This window comes from Mastacembelus armatus, chromosome 11 (genome assembly GCF_900324485.2).
Source record: "Mastacembelus armatus chromosome 11, fMasArm1.2, whole genome shotgun sequence".
NCBI lineage: Eukaryota > Metazoa > Chordata > Actinopteri > Synbranchiformes > Mastacembelidae > Mastacembelus > Mastacembelus armatus.
The window spans coordinates 19853016-19875796 of record NC_046643.1 but is presented as its reverse complement, the minus strand read 5'-3'; the positions used below and the strand labels follow the sequence as shown (position 1 = coordinate 19875796).

The 22781-nt window shown below is 43.5% G+C and overlaps 1 protein-coding gene across 1 annotated transcript; it reads right to left on the bottom strand.

Moving 5' to 3' along the window:
* On the bottom strand, positions 1–8204 carry LOC113126859 (uncharacterized). The gene is made up of 8 exons (XM_026301058.2): positions 8099–8204; positions 4846–5064; positions 4077–4217; positions 2912–3067; positions 2659–2834; positions 1469–1588; positions 460–591; positions 1–228 (listed from the first exon to the last, which is right to left on the bottom strand). The coding sequence occupies exons 1-8, from the start codon at positions 8196–8198 to the stop codon at positions 1–3; spliced, it is 1272 nt and encodes a 423-aa protein (XP_026156843.2). The 5' UTR covers positions 8199–8204.
* Between the last annotated feature and the right edge of the window lie 14577 nt (positions 8205–22781).

Sequence of the window (22781 nt, the reverse complement as noted above, 5' to 3'; positions counted from 1 at the left end):
TCAGTTGGTCGCAACAACAACAATGGAGCCCTCTTCTGCCTCTTCGTCCTTTTCTTCCAGTGATTGGACGACGCAGGGAGTGACATCAAACGGTATCCTCTCTGTGCATTCGGTGTTCTGTGGTGGGACTCCTGGGCTTGAGCCTCTGGTCGACGGGGCCTCCTCCCTCAGTGGGGACGGGGTCAAAGAGCATGGCTCTGGCTCCAAGGTTAATGTTACCTCTTCTACCTGTAAAGACAGGATGTGGTGGTTTGTGCTGATACTGGTTCAGTTCTTCCTTTTTTCAGGCCCAATATGAAAATGTTACATTTTAACATTGTCATGTGGTTTAATTGTTGTCTTCACTTTAATCAGATGGGTTTTTATGACACAACAATGCAACACAAGCCAGATCCATAAAAGCTGGTTATGACTCTTTTCCCTTTTTTAATATGAATATAGACTTTAGGTGTCACCCACCTTCGTCAGCTCCTCCTCTTCCTCTTCGTGCTGCTCAGGGATGCCTTCAGACTCTGGCTCCTCGCCGACAGTCTCCACCACTCCTATGGCCATGTCAGCCATCTGTCCACTTAGCTGCCCAACAATCTCCACCTGCAACAAGTTAAGTTACTGATTTTATTGCTTGTCGTTTTCTGTTTTAGTGGTTTTAAGGTGGAAGAGGATTTAACTGGCATAGCTAAGCCTATTAACTTCAACTCTTCCCTTTCAGTTCCTGATAAGAGACAGGAAGAAACAAACACAACAAGGAGGAAGGGAGAAAGATAAATGAGCTCTTCTGTCTCGTTTCCCTGCTCAGGACGTCACAGAGAGACGACAGGCGCTTAGGTACGAACGACAAATACATTTTGAATCCAAATGCCTAGAGTTGTAAACTTGCAGACTTTATGACATGCTACTCTGAAGACCAGGTGGGTTTAAGGATCTCTGTCATCAAGTCCTCTGCAGGCTGTCATGCAGACTTTCTGGCAGTGCTTCATGCAGACTTCCAGCCTGTCTCCTACCTTGCCGACATCCCTGGCAGTTTTTCTCCATCATTCACTGCACTACAGATGTGTGCTAAATGTCCCTGCTGATATAAACAAAGCCAGATCCAGAAGAAACAAAAATAGTAAATATCAATGTCAAGCATGACAAAAACAACAAAAGGGTATTCTTCTCCAGATTAACAAAAACTTTATATAAGAACTGTTTTCACCTTTGTAGGCAGTTGCCTTATAGATGGGATCAAACAACATAAGAGTATTTAATGCATAATACATATGGTCCTGCTGGCTGTTGTCTTCTGTAACTGACTAAAAGGGGGTGTCTGTTCTCTTTGTCTGTGACTCTCTGCAGTCACACCCCTCTGTGTCCTTGCAAACTCACATAGCTGTTCTGTCAGAATACTCAAAGCCATGACGTAGTCTGCAAACTCTGTAATCCGACCCTTTGAATTCAGCAGACGAGTGCCTACCTGATGTGCCTCGACCTGCGCAGCTCCCCACAGGTCAGCTAGCCGGGGGTGTGTGGGAGGACCGAGGCTGTGGATGGTGCTGTTGGGAGTGGCTTGGAGGGAATGGGAGGCACTGTGTTGCCTGGGCTCCATAGACTGGACAGAGAGAAGAAGGAGAATTGTTGAGGATTTACTGTTAGCCAATAAAGTTGCTTATTGTTGTTGAATAATACCAGTGACTCAGCAGTTACTTTGCCAGTGGCCACATTTCTTGATTTAAAAACTTTTGTTTTTCCTAGTATGCAAATATAGCCACCCATTAGAGATTCTAAACACCCACAACCACCTCGCCCTCCCTGCTTCTGACATTTTTAGCTGCTCAGTAAGAGACAACAGTGCTGCATCACAGCACATTTCAGCTTGGGAGGTTTTAAAGCCTCATCATGACATAAAGCAGTGACAAAGTAGTTTTATTCTTCCGACATTTAGCTGTGTTTGCCACAGACTTGTGTAGTTGCTAATAATGGAGAGTGTCTACTTTAAATCTACCACTTTAAATTTAGAGTCAGGAAAGATGCTGCAGTGAGGAAAATGTCTCAACCTCTCATCCACTGACAGATGCTCAGAAAATTGACTGACTGATCGAAAGGGTTTAAGTGGAATTTATTCAATAGTCTCATTTACAGGAGAAGCTATAATACACACTGTGACACTAACAAGCTCATTTCCACTGTGGTCTCGGATTAGTACACCTTTTCTGAGACACAGCCGCTGACCTTTTCAAGTTATTATTTCATAACCCTCAGTTATTGAATGAACTCTGAATGTGCCAATGGAAGAGCAGCCAGTGAAGCTGAAAAAGTCTTTGGGTGTCACAGTACATCATGACTCACTTCATTTGCAGAAAACCTCCCAGCGCCTGAGCGCTGAAAGTCAGAAGCTGATTTACACCAATAAAGGCCACACAGCCTGCGCTTCCAGCCAATTTTTAGGAAATGATGCCTGTGATTTAAAAGGGGAAGTAGGTAAACTGCTTTAAATTGCTTAACTCAAAAGTCAGATCACGGATTAATTGTAATGCCAAAAATTGTTAAGTCTCTTGCTTCAAATATTAATTGGCTCCTTCAGTATTTAACAAAGATAGGTAAGCTCATGCTGACAGTCCTGGTGTTAGCTCACTGGTGATAGTACCATCAAAACCAGTACCTAAATGCAGTACTGCTGACCTGTTGTTGCTGTTGGTACTGCAGAAACTGTTGCTGCTGGTAGTGGTGGAGCTGGTGGAGCTGTTGGAGTTGGCTCTGCTGCTGCAGAGCGAGTTGAGCATGGTGCTGCTGAAGGTAACTGCCTACTGTCTCCTCATACCCTTCACCAGGTGTACCTCCTGCTCCACTGCTGCCACCTGGAACAACCATAATACAATTAGTGCTTAGCGCTCAGAGACGCAATCTGGGAAGAGAGGCCAGATCTGATCCTCACCAGCAGCCATGATGTAGGAGCCTGCAGCAGGGGAGGCCACACCCGAGGGCTGGCTGGTGATTGGGTCCCAGGCGTCGGAGGACGACAGACAGTACAGGCCCTGGGAGACGTAGGTGTGAGGCCAGACATCTGCAGAGGAGTGATGGAGCACCTGGTCTGTTCAGGAAAACAGGTGGGAAGAATGAGAAACAAGAAAACTTTGAAAGAAATGTGGAGGAACGGGGTTAACCCTAACACTGAACTGTTCACTCATGCCGTAGTTTAAGTGCACTTATAAAACCATACACAGGGATCAACTCTGACAGCAGCACAGCGACAGAGCAAACCTGTGCAGGGAGCTGTACATAAGCCTGTGAAGGAGAAACATCCCCCCAGTCCTAATGCTCATATTAAGCAGCTGTTTGTGTGTGCTGTACATGTGCGTGTTGGTGTTGCGTGGTAGATAAAACACAGAGCGGAGCCCATATGGTGGTGTTAATGAGAACAGGCCTAAGTCCTTGTGCTAACCTGAAGGCTCCCTTAGGGTTCGGACAGCGCTGTGCTAAACACCACCGAGCGCTAAAAAAGAAACTGTTCACGGTGTTACAGTGAAAGCTGCACACTACTTTGTCTTCTTTCACAGCAGAAAAAAAACCCAGACAGATTTTATTTTTGAAGCTATATGTGAGGTCAGATGGGGTTTCCTACTCTTGCCTGAGAAAATTGCTCTCTTCCGCTTCTTTCTCTCTGGTTCATCATCCTCCGTCACTAAACTAAAAGGACATTTTACCACCGGAGGCTCACACCACGAATCAGCATCTGAGTTTGTTTCCCCAAACTGTTTTTGTTTTATTTAACCAAGTCTAAAGTCAAAGCCTCTTAACCTCACATTTCATGTGCTTCATTTTCTTATTTGAATACAGCTCATCTTTTTGAGTTCGGGTAAAGTCTCCTGCCCAGGCACTTATCAGACTCCATCAGAACTGGTCTGATCTCTAAGAAACACCAGGCTGTCATATGCAGTTGTCGGGCAGAAATGTGCCGATGTGCACCTGCCCTCGGTGAAAGGTGCCGAGCGCTCGCTCTTACACACCATTTGAAATGGGTCCACACCATGTGGCGTCAAGGCAAAAATATACTGCAGCTGTTTACAACTAGAATCACAGGCAGGTGTGAAGTGCAGTACCTCTGCTGGTGATGCTCTCCTGGTTGACCTCGCTCAGGTGAGCGACGCTGCCTTGGTTGGAGCCAGCTCCCATACTCTCCCCATCCATCGAGTTCCAGCCGAACAGAGTCGCCTCAGAGATGGCAAACTGCTGCATGATGCCTGAGGGGGCAGGACGTGTGGTGTCAGGGCAGGCTGACATACAGCAGCACTGATATTAGCAAAAGCAGACCTACTGCAGCAATAATAGAATTATCCCTAAACTCACTGAAACACCATGAGAGATACAGTGCATTAAACAAATCCCAGTCCCAGCTTCACTAACACATACAGAAGTTAACTGGTAATAAACAGGAGATAACAATAGTCATTGACATGGAGGACTTGGGAGGGGGAGCAGCTGAGAATACACTGTTTATTCCCAGCAGGAAATGTGCAAATACTGCAAATAAATGAGTATAAATAATACAAATTATATTCATTTAACATTGCCTGATGGACCAGAACCAATTAGATTTTCCAAACCTCAGTGAAAGAATATGATGAAGCAGTGGGTAGCGAAATTATTGAGAGAAATCTTTAGCTGCTTATACTATGCATTTGGGACTCCCTTTCGCTGTTTTTGCAATAATTGCATTTCTCTCTTTTGTTATTACTTCCTGAAATGTCAAAGATGCTTCAGAACTGCTCTAAAATACAGTTTGTATCATCATGCCCAGGACTTGATTTCTGTATGTTGTGTTTATACAGAAATGTCACCTGTACATTCGGTACTGAGGCGTAATCTCACCTGCAGCAAAGCGAGCCTCCTTCTCACCATCACTGAGGTCACTGTATGCGTCATTCTCCATCCTCCTCTCCTTTTCCCTCTGCAGGTTGGTGCGTCCCACAACCCCCAGCGGCCCTGCAGACGGTTTGCCCCAGCTCTGCCACTCAATCATGTGAGCAACGCGACCCTGGGCCATGGCAGTGGGCTTGGTCACCTTATCCTTCATGGAGCGAGTCACACCTACAAAAGGTATGGGGGGGAGCAGGAGGAGCAGACCACCAACACACACAAACACACGCACAAAACACACACCAGACACACACAAACATTGTCAAAACTAATTCTGGCCTCTGTATTTGACTACACCTCTGACTGAGGCTCAGGGGAGGGTTGAATGAGAAACTGTAATGTAGCGGATCTGCTCAATACATGAAACTATGATAGATAATGTCAGTGTGGTAACAAATGTACTGGTATGGATGACCTCAGGAAGTTCTGTGGCTGAGATTATGACAACACCCTGCCAGCTACTTTGCATTGTTGTGTCTAAAAATTGTTGAGGATTGTCAGAATCAGTCTGTTTTATTTTTAGTTGTGCTGGTAATGCTGCTTTAAGTGCAGACCGACCACTGCAGCGTCAGACGCAGCAGCTATGTTTATCCAGGGTGGGTTAACCGAGCACAGTCTGCTCCGTAGAGTCACAGCTGGAGGCTGCTCGGCCCTCCCTCGGTCTCATTAGTTGTTCACCGAGCCCTCCTGCTGGATTAGTTGAACGCAGTGGTGCCCCCTCGAACACAACAGTGGTACTGATAGTAATCTGCCTCTCGCCTAAAAACCACCGCACCCACATCTACAGTGCCTTCATCGAAACCTTTTCAGTCTGTCATGTTTAAAATTATTACTTGCATGCCAATTAACCCAGTGAGCACGACACTCACCACCTACTCATGTCAATCACATCGTTTTCTTTATTGCCTTTTTAGATGGTAATGATGTGACAGATGTGGATGAGCACCAGTCAGATGTCACATAGATGTGATTCTGATACAGATCGCTCTACTGAAAGTTAATCAGCTGTTGGATTTGGGCTTCACCTCCAGGTCTTGGACACCAACAAGGCCGGTAAACAAATGATTACTAGAATATCTGAAGGCAGTTCAACAAATCAACCTCTCTGGGATCTAATTAACTAAAAATACAATTAGATTGTGAATACTAATCTAAATAACCAGATGAATCTGCCAGGTAGACCTTTGCAAAACTCTCTAAATCTCCATTCAGGGGCTGGCCTGGGGTGAGATGGTTTGTTGAACTCAACCAGAAACAGAAAAGCACAGGGATTATGGCTGAAACACTGACAGATCCATATTAATAATTAGAACCATGACTCATTTCCTGGTAAACCGAATAAATGAGATTCATTAGAGTTTGTGTAATTAAAAAATGTGTTATAGACTGGGAGAGATGGGAAAGTAATCTTTTGGGTGTAAACAGAACATTGAGTAGAGTCCATTGGCAAGTCTGCCCAATTAAAATGCAAATACAGTCCTTAAACCAGAGACATATTCACTAAGTCAAATGTTTGCAGAGTGTGATTGATCAGAAATTAAATTAGAATCCAACAGCTTGAATAAGAAGTGACATCGCTTTAGAAATGACTCCCTACGTCCAAGAATCAGTTTTCCCCTGAAAGAGCCTGTCTCATGTGAAAATCAAACTGTCCCTGCAGAGTCTAGTTGGGGATGGAAAGAGGAATGGAGAGAATGGAGATGAGTGAGGGTGTTGGGGTCTTGGCTATTCAAGGCTCAAAATACAATACCATACCCTGTTCAGTGATACCGACATATTTATTTAAAGTGCACCAGACACAACAGAAAATAACACTTGTTTTTACACAGACACCCTGAGGTGCTACACTTCGACATTACACAGCACAGAGCACTACAGCTGGAAGCACAAAGCACAGGAGAGCACAAACGAGGCACCGGCCACTTGTAGTCACGACACTGCACAAGAGTCACTACTTCACAAATATCGTGCCACAGCAGCACCAGCACTGCCACATTACAGATACACTACATTTCCCAACACACCTGTGGAGATGCTTCATTAGGTCATCAAAGTAAGTAATCTCACTTACTTTAGTCTCTTTGAAATCAAAGATCTGATTGGATTGATTTCCATCAATGACGCTGCAGAATGTGTCTGTCATTGACGGGTACTGTTGATATCAATGGAGGGGAGGGGAGGGGGGAGGGGAGTGATATAGGAAGGGGCACCCACAGGGGCGGCCATGTTGGTTCCAAGCTCCTCCTCCTCCTGCGTAGAGTGAAGTTGTGTGTTGAGGCTGGTTTGATTTACAAAATCCACCACTTATTGTAAACGTTAACAGATAATTCCTGTTTTTCCAAGTGTGTCAGGTGACTCTTTGGCCTGCAATGCTGAAACCAAGTGAAGGCAGAAGCAGGATGGAGTTTTTATTATACACACACATATGAAAAGAGCTATGGGATAGTATGGTTGTTTGGAGCTGAGGCACAAAGCTGCCCCAAATCATTTTTTATTTATTTTTATTTTTAGCCTTTATATCCTGTCCCCCTTTTTACATCGAGCTCCTGGCCACTAAAGAGTTAAAAGCTTGGTGGTAACACAACACACACAACTTTATAGTCGTATGAGGAAAAGGTTATTTCACATTGACGTTACTTCACATGTCACAGTTTGAAAAGCTAACTAACTAACATTGCCGGGTGAAAAAGTAGTAACATTAAAATTAAATTCCATGCAATACCTGAAGAAGATTTCTTGACTCCATGCTAACTAAACTAAAGCAGCGTGATTGCTTCTGCTTCCTTTTCCTATTAAAAACTCCATTCTGCAGAGTGTAATGAATGGTTTGGTCGTCTTTCAATAGCCATATAGTCCTACAACTAGATTAATAATAGCACTCGGTCATAAATGATACTCATCCTTCAGAAGCTCGTATGTTGGTTAATAAAGTGAGTCCCATTAATTCCTGTTCCTGTAGCAGCTTCTGGCAGACACTAGTTGCTGATTATTGTTAAACCAAACCAAACATTGATCATTTGGCTGCTGCACTACTCTGGCGCCAAAGACACACACAACAAACCAAAAAACAAGAATTATCTTTAACAGCAGGGACGGGGAGTTTACAGCCCGTCGGTTCTCAACAACAACTTCATTCTGGACTCACTGTGGAGCGTGTGGAGGCAACATGGGGGCTGTTTTACCATCTAGCAGCACAGACACACACCTGACACACCTGACAGAGAGGACTTAGCCAGGGCACCGATCCCATAGGTGTTGGTGGACTTCCGCTTGAGACGAGGCAGAATGGAAGTAGTGTCCTCCATGGACAACTAAAGAGAGAGGGGGAGCAGGGGGAGGTGTGGGAGGGGGAGCAGAGAGGGATCAACATAAAGATGGAGAATAGAAACAGAATTAGTGATATGGGGGGGGTGAGGATGAGGAGGTAGATATGGTGAAAAGGAAAAATGACAAAGAATAGTCGAGATAGTGACAAATGCAAGAAAAAGGAAATGGGATAAAAGAAATTGAGGTGAAGAGCAGATGATTGAAAATTCAAAGAGAGAGGAAGAGATGAGGGAGGTTGTAGGAGAGGGAATAAAAAGGAGGGTTAATTATTTGAACACCTTCTAGAGGCTTACAGGGATCAGTGATTGGAAAGAAGAGAATCATAGATACGCTCTGGCTAAGAGGAAAAATTGATTCTTAAGTGGTGAAGTAAACGGTCAGCTGGGTCTTTCATCTGAGGCTGGTAATTTTCACAAAAAGTTGAGAAGTTGATGATGTGGAACAGCTTCAGGTTGGGTCTTTCACAGATACAGGGACAATTTTGCCCAGTTTGCTTATCATTATTATTAAAAGCTGGATGGAAACAACAGCTAGGAGATGGATTTATTATATTATTTATTATATTTTAGCATGAGATAATGACTGTGTTGTTTGTTTTGCTCATGGACTCCAGTCCAGAACACAGAAGGGAAGGACTTGTGTTTTCTGATTTACCAGTAGTCTTCCCCCTCCCTCTGGTCTCCCTGTTGCTCGTGTGATTTCTATTGTACTTCCTGGCACCAGTGCACATGGCAAAGCAACCAGCAAACTAATGAACACAGAAACAGATCCCAGCTGTTAATGAGATCCTTCCAACTGCTAATTACAGCGAGAAATAGGAGGAAAAACAAGTGGACTCTGTCACACCAGGGACCCTGTGATAGATGTGATGTGATATTAAAATGCTTTAATTACTGTATAAAGGAAACTGATGTTATCTGCTCCCTCTGTGGCATGAAGTGGAGCGTTATCATCCATGTGTGTTGTCCTGTGTACTTTCTACTCTGTGCGTGTAACTGTAGTACATGATGCAGTAATGCAGCACCCAGTAAATCTGCAGGCGTTCAGATGGTCTTCATTTCTCCTCCAATGGTCTTGTCCACTTGAGCCCGTTCCTCCTCGAGTAATAAACCAGAAATGAACATTTTTCTCAAATTCCCCTTTAGCCAGTGAGTTGAGGGAAAGAAGCTAACGTGAACCCGCTGCCCAGCACCAAACACAGCCACATGTCTTTGACTTAGATCCACCGGACTGTGTGCTGGATGTGTCAGCAGGTTGCCGTTTGCCGACACATTAGCGACCAGGTGGTTTGTTGCAAATGAATCAGCAGCTTTGACAGTTACTTGTCTGTGTGTGAGGGTTTTACTTCAGCCAGTTTTTCATTCACCCACTTGTGAGCCAAGTTTGATAACACTAACATGTCACCAGAGCTAACGGTGTGAACCCGGTCCACCTGGACAGGAAAACAAACCAGAAGACTTGACTTTAGTGCTTATACAAGAATCAGATTTAAGTCTCAAAGCCGGTGAATGCTCCCGTTGGATCAGCAGGTTCTCTGTATGCCAAAACATTTTTACATCTCCGACCTCTGTTGCTTGAAGCAGAAGTGTGTTTATGTGAGATTATTTTCCTCCAGGCAGCTCTGAATCAAAATATACATTGTGCAAATAAATTCTGCTGAGGGTACAAAAACAGTGGAGTAGTGATGCACTTCATCATGCAGTGCTTTCACTGAAACCAGGGCTTGTGTAAAAGCTTCAGCTGTGGATACGATAAGCTTATTACAGCCTGTTATCTGGGACTCTGTTTATATATGAAACTTGCAGTACAGTAGATTAGCAGAGAGCCAAGAGAGTAAGACGGGTGGGAGAGAGTGGATGGGGAGAAAAATAAAAATGGGGGGATAAGAGAGTGGTAGAAAGATAACCCAGAGAGAGAGAGAGAGAGCGGCAGGAACGGGTGGAAGGATGAACAAAGTAGGATGCTAACTCATGTACTTAAAGCACACACTCAGCTAGTTGAGGAGCAACGGAGGCGAAAACGACAAGAAGAAGAGATTTAAACAAGCAGACTTACATTGATTCCTTCCCAGGAAAACTCGGCACGGCCATGCTGGGAGAGGGAGGAATGGTGAGGATGGAAGGTCGAACAAAGGAGGAAAGAGAACAACATTTAAAAGTGATGAGTTGATTGGGACATAGAAGCTGGTCTTTACTTAATGAGTGTCAGCAGTTTCTTTGGTCAATACGTGTGTGACGCAGTTCAGTTTGTGAGTTTTATGAAAAAATAATAATAAACTTCCAGTTAAATCTTTGATTTGTTTCTGGAAATATTTCATATTTGAAAGGAATCTGATGTTAAACTGAATTAAGTCTTAGTTATAGTAATGGAGGAATAGCATGCATTTGTCTGTCTGTGATGTTAGTGTATCTGGAGCTCACTACAACAGCAGCAGGCTTGGAAATTATAATTTTTGTGATTCTAACACTTAAACCAGTTCCCTGTCCCATGTGGTCTGAGGGATGAGCCGTGCAGAGTGTGTGTACAGTGCAGCAGCCTCATGTCATGAATGTGGAAAGAGACAAAGCACATCTGGGGGAAAGGAGACAAACAGGAATAGTGGGATTGTGTTTGTCAGCTGCACCGTCCCTCTTTGTCCATGTACTTGGCCCACAATGGTTTGGTAACCAATGGAAACCATTCAGGAGTGACCCCGTTGCTCAGGGCAACAAGAAATCTGAACGGCAAACCTGGACTCCATTTGTTTGGTGCCCTTGTACACAGATTTGCACACAGAAAACCATTCGTGTTCATCTTACTGTACAACATGTTGGAAACTGGTTGATCCAGAGAATTTAGATGCAAATTTTTTAAATTTTTTCTGGCATTTGAAGCTTCTTGCTGCAGTTGCACCATCAAAGCATGAGAGGTGAAGTGGAAATGTCCTGAACTTTGTTTCAAAGTAAATGCCAAACTTTATCACCTGTCTGCACAAAGATTTTGCTGCCTCAGTGGCTCAGACTGTAGAGACATCCTGCTGTGTAATTTATGGCCATATGAAATGTAACCTGCAGGATTTTGGACTTTAAAAACTTGTTTAAAATGTTCCCTATAATTTAACGTGACCAAATATGAATGTAAATATCAGCTAATAGGAATCATTTGTTTATGAACGTGAACTGTCACTCAGACCAGCACATTTTAGCGAACCCATAATGCTTTACACCAAACACACCCAGTGGCTGTTATTGCAGCTTTTTGTTGGTTTCTGTTTGTGCCCACAGACAAATGGCAGTGCTCATTAAATAATAATAATAATTAGCTCATTAAATAATAATAATTAGCTAATAAAAAAAGCAGCTGAACAGGTCAGGTGGCTTTTCATATTATCACTGGTAAGACTGGCTGCAGTGTGGATCATAAGGTCGTCTAAACAAATAAAGCAAATAATAAAAAATATAGTAATAACAAGGCTGGTGGAAGACAAACAACCTCATTTGAATTTGGCAATAAAAGCAAGAATAAGAACAGAAGAACTGCAGCAGTGGCCCCTATGTCTGTATTTGTCTATGCTGTAATCTGCAGCTGCAGTGAGCCTCTATAACCAAAATACCTACATGAATAAGTTTGGGTCTGACTTGTTTTAAGGTCTTACTGCCCTGGTTAGTTTGCAGACTAAACCCATGGATGAGCTGAAGCAGAAAGTTACATTTAATTCTGTTTTCCTGCAAACCCCTGTTGTTTCCTCTGCAGCATCGATGTAGAATCATCCCACAGATGTTTATTTTCATGACAAGTGGATGAAGAATAAGAATAATCCTCCTCTAACAAAGCCACCCCTCAGATAGTACAGGGATTTAGCAAAGACCTGCACAAGTCAACAGTCGCCACATTAACAACAGCAGGGAAAGAATAATTCACGCTGCTGCAGTAACGAGCACACCTGAGCAAAATATACCCAGAAATTACTTCTGCCTTTTTTTATCATTCATTTATTGATGAAAGAGCTTTCCTGAGCAAACATATCATAAATCACTGAGTGTGGAAAACTCAGAGCCGACAGACTAAAGTGAAAAATGCTTTATTATTCCTGAAGGCTAATGAACAGGCTCAGCACTGAGGCTGCAGCTTAGACTGAAGCAAATTAATCCTTCGCTTTCCACAATGAGACTAAATCACTCAGAGATCCAGGGAAACTAAGTTGGAGTCATCTAATCAGGATATTTTATTAATCCAGAGACATATATATTTTATGCACATGAAATATTTAGTTGGATGGTAATTAGTCAGTTTTTAAGGAGACACGAGTCATTTGTGACTAATTTTCTATAAAAATCCAACAAAGAACTTTAAATGAAAACATTTGTGGCGCCTGAAGAAAGAATTTATTGTTCCATAGTTATCAATGGTACATTAATAATTTGTGGATCAGTAATAACAGGAACAGCTTGTGGATTGCCAATAAAAGGATTGTTCTAATAACCTAATATTATTATAATTATTAATGACTTATTAGTCAAAGAGAAACCCAGAAAAGATCCACAAGCTCTGCAGAAATACTATACAGACTTTGGTTCCATTAATATAAAGTGCATTTGTTTTCTAGAGCTCAGGTTGGAGTTGGTGTGTCTGAAACCCAAATGTTACAGTGTCCATTAGTTTCAGTGTCATTTTTTTCTGTTGAAACATTCAGATCTTGGTGGGAAACATTACAGTGTGGGAGTAAAAATGGAAAACATTAAATTAATTGAATAGGGGTGAATGTTTCCAGTAGCTGCAGCTTTCAAGCAAATGTCTGTGGTGTCATCTTTCACTCATTGGAAGTCTGAAACACTAAAGGTGGTAAATGAAGTGTTGTCTGGAGCTGCAGCTGAACCGCACTCAGACTGTGTGTGTGTTAGCCTTGTGTGAGTCTGGGAGGCGTAAATGCTCAGACGATCCAATAGGAGCACTCAGTATTGATCCACAGACAGGCTGTTGGTTCTGCTAATGTGTCTTTTTCTGAGCCCGATGCTGCAGGGATGTTTTCCTCACTTTTAGTTGCTAGTGTTTAATATGAGTCCAGCATGATGAGCTCATGGTTGTTATTTCTGTTTGTCAGTAAAACACAAAGCCTAACATCCAGTTTCCAGCAAAATGCCAATGACTTGTTTTGTGCTGCCCCGTTCAATCTGTTTTATTCATCTTCTGTAATAATGTTTTTGTGTGAGTGTGGCTGCGTGATATTTATTGTGTCATTGTGTGTAGTGTTTTGTTTGTCCCACTTTGGTCCAGAGCCCCCTGTCTGTGAGTGTGAATCATGTCTGCTGTGTTACTTTCTGTCAAATCCCTCTCTCCACCCGCTGGCCTCTCTCTGCAGGTCCATAAATTACACAGAGGAGTCATGTGTGAGGAGGTAAACAACTGGAGGGCTGCCGTGGGATCAGTGCTCAACAGGAGCAGCACTTAATCAAAATGAATTCAGCTATTGATGCCGTGGCCACCGAAGATCAGTGAACCAAGCATCTGAAATATGTGCTGTGTTTGAAAGTTTCTGTTGATTGCAGGAAAATAGAAATCACTTCTAACGTGTTGAACAAGGTGTCCTGATTTTTCAAATGGTACAGGCATGAGAAGAACGAGGCCACAGGTCATTTCTCTTTCAGTCTCAGTAAACTGTAATATCAGACTAATAAAAAAAGACGTGTATGTTAACAAACCACTGGTGCACTTTATCCCTTGTGTAAGAGAAGAAATGACAACAGCAAAGAGAAAAAGCAGCAGCCAGTGATGGAAAAACAATAAGATGGATGTCTCTGTTTTTTCTCTCTCCACAGGGTCCACAGCTGAGATGTGAGACATGGCTCAGTAATAGTCTGAGCCCTGGGGAGAGCAGCTCTGTGGCCTTGGTGAGAGACTATCAACACACACCTTCACACCCAGTTACGCACAACCAGTCACGAGAGTGCAGGCATACACACCTTGGCACAAACACTAATTTGTTCTGCCCGTGTACCCTCAGTCTTTTTATGTTTTGTTGTAGATCTGAGTTGGAATAGTCTGAGACTGCATTCACACCATTATGAACCTTTGGACTCTTCAGACGTTATTAGCACAGTGATCCATGTATCGTGTCGTCTCTGAACCCCGACGCTTTACGTTAATATATCAAATAAAGCCTCGGTTTTAGTGGAAGGGTGATTAGAAAGTCATCTGAGATCCATCCACAGGTCATCGTAGCTTTTCTCAGCTGCCACTGGGTGAGAGACAGACCTCACACATACAGGCTGGTAACCATGTACATCTCCACCAGTTTGAAGTTACTGGTTAGTCTTTATAGAAACTGGAGCTACTGAAGACTCAGGGTGAACAGACACAGCTCACCTGGCTGCAGGATTCAAACCCACGACCTCGTTGCTGTGAAGTGACAGAGCCAAAAAGAACCTTTCCTTTCTGATGAAATGCGTCATATTTAGCATTTCTTTTTTTGGTGATATATAGTGCGATAAGAAAGAGAGCAGTGTGTGCAGATCCCAGACACCCCTGAGGATACTCAGACTGGTGGAGCAGGCACCGTCTCTTCTCCAAGGGGCTTTTTCCCTCCAGCGCTAAGATAAATAAGCAGTTGGATTAAGGTCGTGTCACTGATTCAACCAGCCAGGAACTTTCCACTATGTGGCTAACCATGTTAGAAATATTGTCCAGGTGCATTGTCTTAAGATTAGAGACTAGAAAGGCCTGCGGGTCCCATCGTTAAAGCTGACCTAATCCAGGATTAAAGGAGTCTCCTTCTGATTTAGCATCACAGTCCCTGAACCTGCTCAGACTCACAGGGGACAGTTTTAAAAAAGGATCAAATCAGCACAGCAAAATCACAGATATATTGTCTTTTTTTATTGCACGCATTCTTCTTTCTAGTTAAAACCTACTTTACCCACAATGCAACAGCTCAGTCAGTGATGGGCTGTGTTATGCTAGTAGCAGCTAATGTAATGAAGCTCCGGTAAAGTCATTTTTTCATTGATTTATCAGAGTTTGGCTCCACACTGCTCCTCCTGGAGGCTTTACACAGAGACCTCTGCACACACACTGTGTAAAAAAGGAAAAACTCCACACGTTGGCTCTGTCTCTTCTGTGAGTTTAGATGTGGCCGACCTTTCTTGAGGCTGAGGCCTGGCTGTGTAACAGCAGGAGGCAGTTCTGGGTGAGTAACAGCACTTCCTTTTTCTCACCTCTGAAAGATTTGAGGAGACAAGAGATGATACTCACACCTGCACCGCCATTTCTGTCTGAGACTGTTCTGATGTTAGAGGAGAGCTGAGGACACCAGCGCCGCTGTCTTTTGTATTCTCTAACAGTATCTTTCAGCAAAATGGGAAAATGTGGTGTGCAGGTATTAAGCACAGAATAGCACTTTACCTGATCTCCATCTTTCCGTACCGGCACTGCATCCGCTGCTGGAGAGGAGTAGAGAGGGAAACAGAAGGAGATGAACTTTAGAACATTTCATTATCAGCTGTGTCATTAGCTGCAGCTGTCGAGCCTTTTGCAGAGAACGCATGCAAGAAAACAGAAAACACCAGTTGAGAGGACACATTTGCTTTGTCTCACTAGCTGTGATAAAAAGAGGCCGAGTGAGGGAAGAAGAATCAACAGCACTGACACGCTGATGCAGCCTTGACATGCTCGCTGAGGGAAAATGACAACGCTGTCCAGTATTTCTCCCTCACACACAAACGCTGAGCTAAAATTAGATTAATTATCCACGCCAGGCTGTGGCACACAGAGGGCACAGCCAGTGTGAGTCAGGAAGGCCGCCGATGATTCGGAGATATTTGAGGGCGATGAGAGGGGAAGTCATTCTGCTTATTATCATAAGTAATGTAGAGCTGCCTTAATAATTTAGTGATTAAATAAATGAAATAGAAATCAGGGGCTGTTATCTCCAAACAAACAAAAAAAGACAAACGATAATTGATTTAACCCTCTGCTTTTCTTACACTATGACCTTGATTCTGACCTTAAGGCTAATTTAACCTGTGTGTGTGTGTGTGTGTGTGTGTGTGTGTGTGTGTGAAAACCTGCTGTGTATGATGCTCCATTCTTAAAGGTGCAATATTCACAGGCTGAAGACTAATCTTTTCGTTACATGCAGGACATTAATGATTATTATTATTTTAGTGGCTGTAGAATGACACATTTTAAATGTTCAGCTACTCACAGTTTAATGGTGAAACACAGAGAAACAACATGTGCATGCTTTCCGTTGTGTTTACTTAATTATTTGTGTCTGCTTATTGTGAGCTAAGAAAACCAATGTGCCAGTTTGTTAGCAGCAGGTGTGACACTGTGCTTCCATGCAGACATGTCACCCATGGGTCTTTGTCTCTCCTCTCCTGCCTCTCAGACAGTTTGGATGCTAAACTGCGTGTTTGTTCTTTACTGTCCAGCTGCTGGTGAACTGGTGAAGCAGGTTTACTTTGATTTTGGACTGAGATACGTGGATGTGTCGGGGTTTTAGCGGCTGAACACAACCACTGTTATTTCTTACATCATTTGTTTTGTGTAAGACGATGTTTTTCTCTTCTGTCTGTACGTGACCAGAGTCACATTCACTTTTACTGTTGATGGTGTAGATAGATGGATTATTTTGGAGGAAATGGCACCAGGATTACTGCAGGGTGTGTGTTAGCAATGGAGAGATAATGATTTGACGTCAGTCGTGGCTCAGACTAAATAAATGGGTTCAGTTTTATTGGCTGGTTCCTCAAACCAGTCTGAAAAGTAAAGTCAAAAAAGTTTTTCTCTACTGACAGTAGTGAGGATGTGAATGTTTCATGATAAATAGCAGCCATTAAAAAAAAATGGAGACATCAGAAATGCGGCTCTCTAAACTTCTCATTATTTACAGAATCACCAATCAGACACTTTGAGAAGTGGAAATCAGATGGTGAGGGATATGAATAACTGTTTGGTCACATCCCTCCTCAGGGTCAGTGCCGATGACTCAGGAGCTCTGGGAGCTGATGTGGTTCACCTGGTCGTCCTGGGCCCCGGAGGCTGGAAAACCTTTAGCCAATGGCTTTTTCTGTCTCGTGTCCAGCTGGCGCCCTTCTGTGTTTTCTCTCTTTGACTGGAAACACATACACAGCTCGCACATGCTGTTCACAAGCTACGAGGTATTTTAGGACTTTAAGAGATATTTTTATTACAGTTGAATTTGTTGATTTCCTATATGAACTTATTTTAGTGGAAATAACACAAGTTGACCTCTTGTTTAATTTAACCAACAGTCCAAAACAAAAGATGTTCAATTAAATAAATGACTTAATGACAGTTATTACAATATGACAATAGTTTTTTAACATCAAATCAGCTGAATCTAGCCGGCGTCTTTTATCGCAGAGTTAAGACGAGTGAAGATGAAACTGCTGTGCAGTGTGAGAGTCACATCCAAAGCTAAAATTAGATTAATTTTCCACGCCGTGCCTTGGCATGGGGGGCGTGACCTGTGAGTCACTGGGGCCTGGGATGTTGTGGGATATTATAGATGTAAGTGGTGATGAAAGGAGAAGCCTCCCTCTTGTTAACACACATTATAACCTACATCTCTAATATCCTGAGACACTGCTCTGCCAGCAAGTGCTGCAAAATTAGTGTAAATTCAAATACACATATGAGCAGTCACAACAGGAGATTTAATGCAGAAAATTGCTTAAGTTGTCATAATGAGATTGTTTGAGTCTTAATCTTTCTCTCATCTGTGGAGCAGTTCATTGTTTAATTTAAAAAAGCGTCTTCTTTTTGATGAAAGGCTGATTGAAGTGGATTGAACAGCTGAAATCAATAAAGCAGCCTGGAACACTTGTCTCTCTGCTTTGCACTAAGAGCCAGTGTTTCTCATGTATTGTACCCTTGACATATGGCCGCACATCCACATCCACAGCGTCTGCATTGATTCCATGCTCTCTGCCAGGTCCCAATTGACAGCACCCGAAATAACAGCCTTCATGCTTTTTAGTGGGGACTTAAGCTTTCCATCCAAATCAATATCAATAAAAGCCTTGTGGGCACAGGGTGGGGGTGGTGTCAGGTGGGGTTGTGAGTGGCCAGAGGTAAAAATACCATTTCAAGATGCTGTACGTTATGTCAAAGGACAAGAAACAACAGCTCTGTGCTAACGCTGCTCTTGAAAGGTGAATGCTCTTTTGGGGAAAACATACAAAACTAAATAAACATAGTGTCCTCGTCGGTATCACACAACTCCATCCTCAGCTGAGACACAAAGAAGGATTTCTACAGCCACAGCTACAGAAAGCAGCTGCTGAGTGTTTGTCATTCGCTCTCATGGCCCTGCAGACGTCACTGACCCTGTGTTAAAGCAGTGAGCTTTGTTACCAAATACCTGCATCTGATTCAAGGCTATAATTGATTTATATTTAAAATAATGTTTGTCATCTTTCTTTCAGCTCTGTGTTTGGTCTCTACCAGCTCCTGAGGGAAATGTGGGTATTAAGCTGCTAATTGCTCCACTATATTCTCCAGCTCGTCTCTTGGTGCTGAGCAGGCAGTGTACAGCGGCTTTTCAGTTTCTTCTCTGAGAACAGCTGCCTCCCGTGGCACTGAGAGAGCAGTGAGCGTGAACCAGAGCAGCTAAAACGATGAGCTGAACCTCATCCAGCTCACTCACGTTTTCATTCGCTCCATTTCTGGTTTGGACTTTCGACGTCTGGTTGCTACTTTCTCTAAATCGGAAATACGCCTCAACATGGCAGGTCGCACGGCCCGACGGAACCACGTGTCCTTCAGACTGGACTAAAAAAGGCATTTTTAACGTTAACTGTCATACACCAGCTTAACCTGCTCACTTTGTGCTACAGTTTCATTGTGACGCTGTAAGTTTGAAGGTCATCAGTGGCACATCTCTTCAGGCTGGACATTATATATTTCTATGATGCAGGTTAGAGATTTGTCACTTCACACAATGTGCTAATGTGTAGACAGACAAACACACAGATTGGTGTTTGAGCATCAGACGAAGAGGGACAAACAAATTTCCTTCCAAACTGTTTTGTGTTATTTCTGGTTTTGGAAACCTGAGTTGTCCTACACCCCCACACATTAATACAAGCGTACACATGCCGGCGCACGTACTGTAGACGTGTTTCATAACACATTTTTCAGGCCTGGCCCAGTATGTTAAAGCAAAAGTGAAGTGAAGGACGTTTCTACCAGATGAGTGAGTTCAGCTGACTCTATTAGACACGCTCTCTGTTAATGAAAGGCTTGCAGTCCTAGTCATGACTCCGCTCTGTGTGAGTACATCTGAGATGCGACCCAGGGGATCCTGGAGGCCATTTACTCCACACAACTTCCCCCACACACATGGAGACACATACAAACACACACAAACGTGCACCTGCAAGCTAACCACACACACACACACACACACACAACTGAGACCTCTGGAGTTGATGCAGCTCCCTATCAGAGCCACAGGGGAGGGAGGAGAGGGTGAGATAGAGAGGGAAGCTGATGGCTCTCAAAATACCAGAGAGGGGAAATATTAAAAAAAGGGAACGCAGGAGAAGACAGACAACAGCAAGGGCTGCTGGGAAAATAAAATAAAGGCGCAAAGATGAGAAAAGGAGTCGAGGACCGTTTGGAAGGAAAGGAATGGCTGTTGATAAAACCATATTTCAGGTTTACAGCAAAAAATAAGGCAGTAAATGTACAATTCTCTTAAATACTGCAGGTAATTTGGCAGCATGGTGGTAATGTCAGGGTTTCTCACCCTTAGCTCGTCTTCTGACGTCTGTCTGCGTTTTCTCACGCTAAGAAGAAACTAAACACGCGAAGAGACTGTGCTCAAACAAAGCCCACAGCCATGTCCTGTAAAACAGACACAGCTGTTTGGACTCATAAGTACAAACACCCAACAGTGTCAATGTGTGATCCCCGTGTTGTCCTTTGATGGACATTTACCCAGAGTTCCCTGCTGTACCTGGAGGAGATGCAGCCTGCTCTACAGTCATTACTGTCACTCAGTGTCAGATAAACTAATGACCATTTGCACATCATCGGTGTAGCAGTGATCATCTAAGAGTTGTGGAAAGTGGAAAGTTTGGGTTTTTATATTTGGAGTTCCCTTGATTGTGACCACTCAGCCCTGTACGCTACCTGCCCAGCATCACGTGACAAATTCTGGCTTTTACAGCCACTGCACTTTGAAGACAACTGAGATAACGCTGATGTGTCTGTGGATTGTACTTGGTAATGAGTCTGAGTCAGGCGTTCCTCTGAAATAAAGTGATTTCTGAAGCTGCAGTGTTCATACGTTAGGCTGTGACGGAGCCTCTGAGGTTTGGTACAGTATGTGTGAGGCTACTGACCTTTGAGGAAAAGGTCATGTCTGTTTGTGCAGGACTCCAAGTCTCAGCAGTGGAGACCAACAGATTAAAGGGAGGGCCGCCTGTTTCATGAACTTAGATGTAGGTAGGTGTCATTGGAAAAGACGATTTACAAATATGAACCAAAAACTGCTTCAGTTCATCGACTATATAAGAGGCAGGCCATGTTTCCGTTGTATTCCCAACCCTGGAAAACGTCTGCTTCACTTTCCTCTTCTGTCTGAAGATACCAAGGTCGTCATCAGCGTAGATGTTGGTGCTGCTCAGTCTAATCTGTTCGGCGACAAAGCACAAGGTCCCGTCTCATCAAAGTACTACCTGCCAAGTGGCCTGCTGGAGCTGCACACTGCATTAGGGAAGAACAGCGTTCCACTAAAATGCTGCTCGACACTTTCCTTTTCACTTCCAAAGCAGTTAAATATGTTTGAGATTTACTTTGAAAGGATGAGAGACATTTAATCTGCCTTTTTTAAATCCGTCTCCAAGCCAAAACAAAAGATATACGTGTAGAAAGACATCAGTTTTATCAGCATGAAGAGCAGGCTCCTCATCCAACAAACATTTCTAACATCACTGAATGAACTAATTATCTGACTGGTTGTTTTTATCCTTGCTGTCAGGGTGTACGTTTCCCAGTAGTTTGGTTATTTAGGAGAAAGATCTGGTGAGACTGGTGAAAAAGCACCAGGGGGAGGATGGGATGAGATGGCTGAGGAGGTGGATTTGTACTAGAAAATGTTTTACATTTCCAGTAATGTCTCGGTTTAACAGCTCCACAAGGACAAATAAAGCTGCATTGCCGCACCACAGGGATACAGGTGGGAGTAAAGAGGGAGATGATGAAACAGGGGAGGAAGGATGAATGGTTTTAGAGGAAATGTGAGGGAGAATCGATGTGGATAGGATGGAAGAAGGAGGGAAAGCATCTATTTCTGTAGGGGAAGAAGAGAAGAGAAGAGGGACTTAAAGGTGATCAGCCAGGCGGAAAAGAGGAAGCTGCCACAAACAAGCGATCATCCACATCATGCTACACATGGACACACGTGCACACACGCACAATGAGAGTCTGAGGAAGGTCGGCATTGTGGGACGCTGCAACAATAGGTCCTGACAGCTCTTTGTGGCAGACCCTCGCCTGTCTGCTGCCATCGCTCTGGGCCCTGGGTGTGTGTTTCCGTGTGTGTGTGTGTTTCCGTGTGTGAGGTGACACACAGCCTGTGACAGTGATCCGAAGTGAAGGCTGGAGCCTGACTCACCTCTGACGCTCTGAACCAACACCAAACACTAAGGGAGTCCTGCTCACTATGGCTTGTTGGGGTAATACCTTCATCCATCCATCTGCCCATTCTTCTGTGTGTGTGTGTGTGTGTGTGTGTGTTTGTTTTAGAGATGTCTCGGGTCGCCCTAATACCCTCAAGGTTCTGGAGGTTTGTACTTCATGTCCCTTGTGATCTTAAGAAAAAATAATGTTCTTTCATTTTTTCGTTGCCCTTATTTTAATTTTTCATTCAGCCTAGTTGAGATGAAAAGGTGACGATATATATTAATCTAAACATATGGAGACTTGAATTTGCAGAAAGACTTATATTTACCTACAGTTATAAATCTGTTTCTATTACTCCCTGACAGCAGCTGATAGAAAAAATGAGCTGGGTGATTCATTTCCAGTGCATTTATTGCATTTATTGCATTTATTGTGGTAGTTTCTAAGCCTTTGGACAGAATTCCTCATTTCATAAAGTCTGAGCTCTTATTATCAGGATGTTGCACTTAGTGAACAGTAGTTAAAAAATCAACAATGAGCCACAGGCTGCTAACAACAAACGCTTCAGTCTATGAATGGCTGAAGTCCTTGCTTCAGTTAGACTCCAACAAACAGCTGTATGTGGTCAGTCGTTCGACAAACCACACGTCACCGCGACACTTGTCAGGTTTGCTGTTTGTCCAAGTAGCTGCCAGGAGAAACAGGGTGATTAGACCGAGTGTAGTAACTATAAATCTAATTTCTCATCCATCCATCATCTGTACCTACTTAGTCCTAACCAGGGTCCCAGGGATCTGCTGGAGCCTATCCCAGCTCTCTCTGGGTGAAAGGCAGGGGTCCACCCTGGACAGGTCCCCAGTCCATCACAGGGCCACATAGAGACCAACAACCTCACACACTCACACTCACTCCTATGGGCAATTTAGAGT

Coding starts and splice junctions, on each gene's coding strand:
- LOC113126859 (XM_026301058.2), bottom strand. CDS start 8,198: ATGGAGGACACTACTTCCATTCTGCCTCGTCTCAAGCGGAAGTCCACC. Junction 3,068..4,076: donor GGAGAGCATCACCAGCAGAG/GTACTGCACTTC, acceptor TTTCCTGAACAG/ACCAGGTGCTCCATCACTCC. Junction 1,589..2,658: donor AGTACCAACAGCAACAACAG/GTCAGCAGTACT, acceptor CTCTCTGTCCAG/TCTATGGAGCCCAGGCAACA.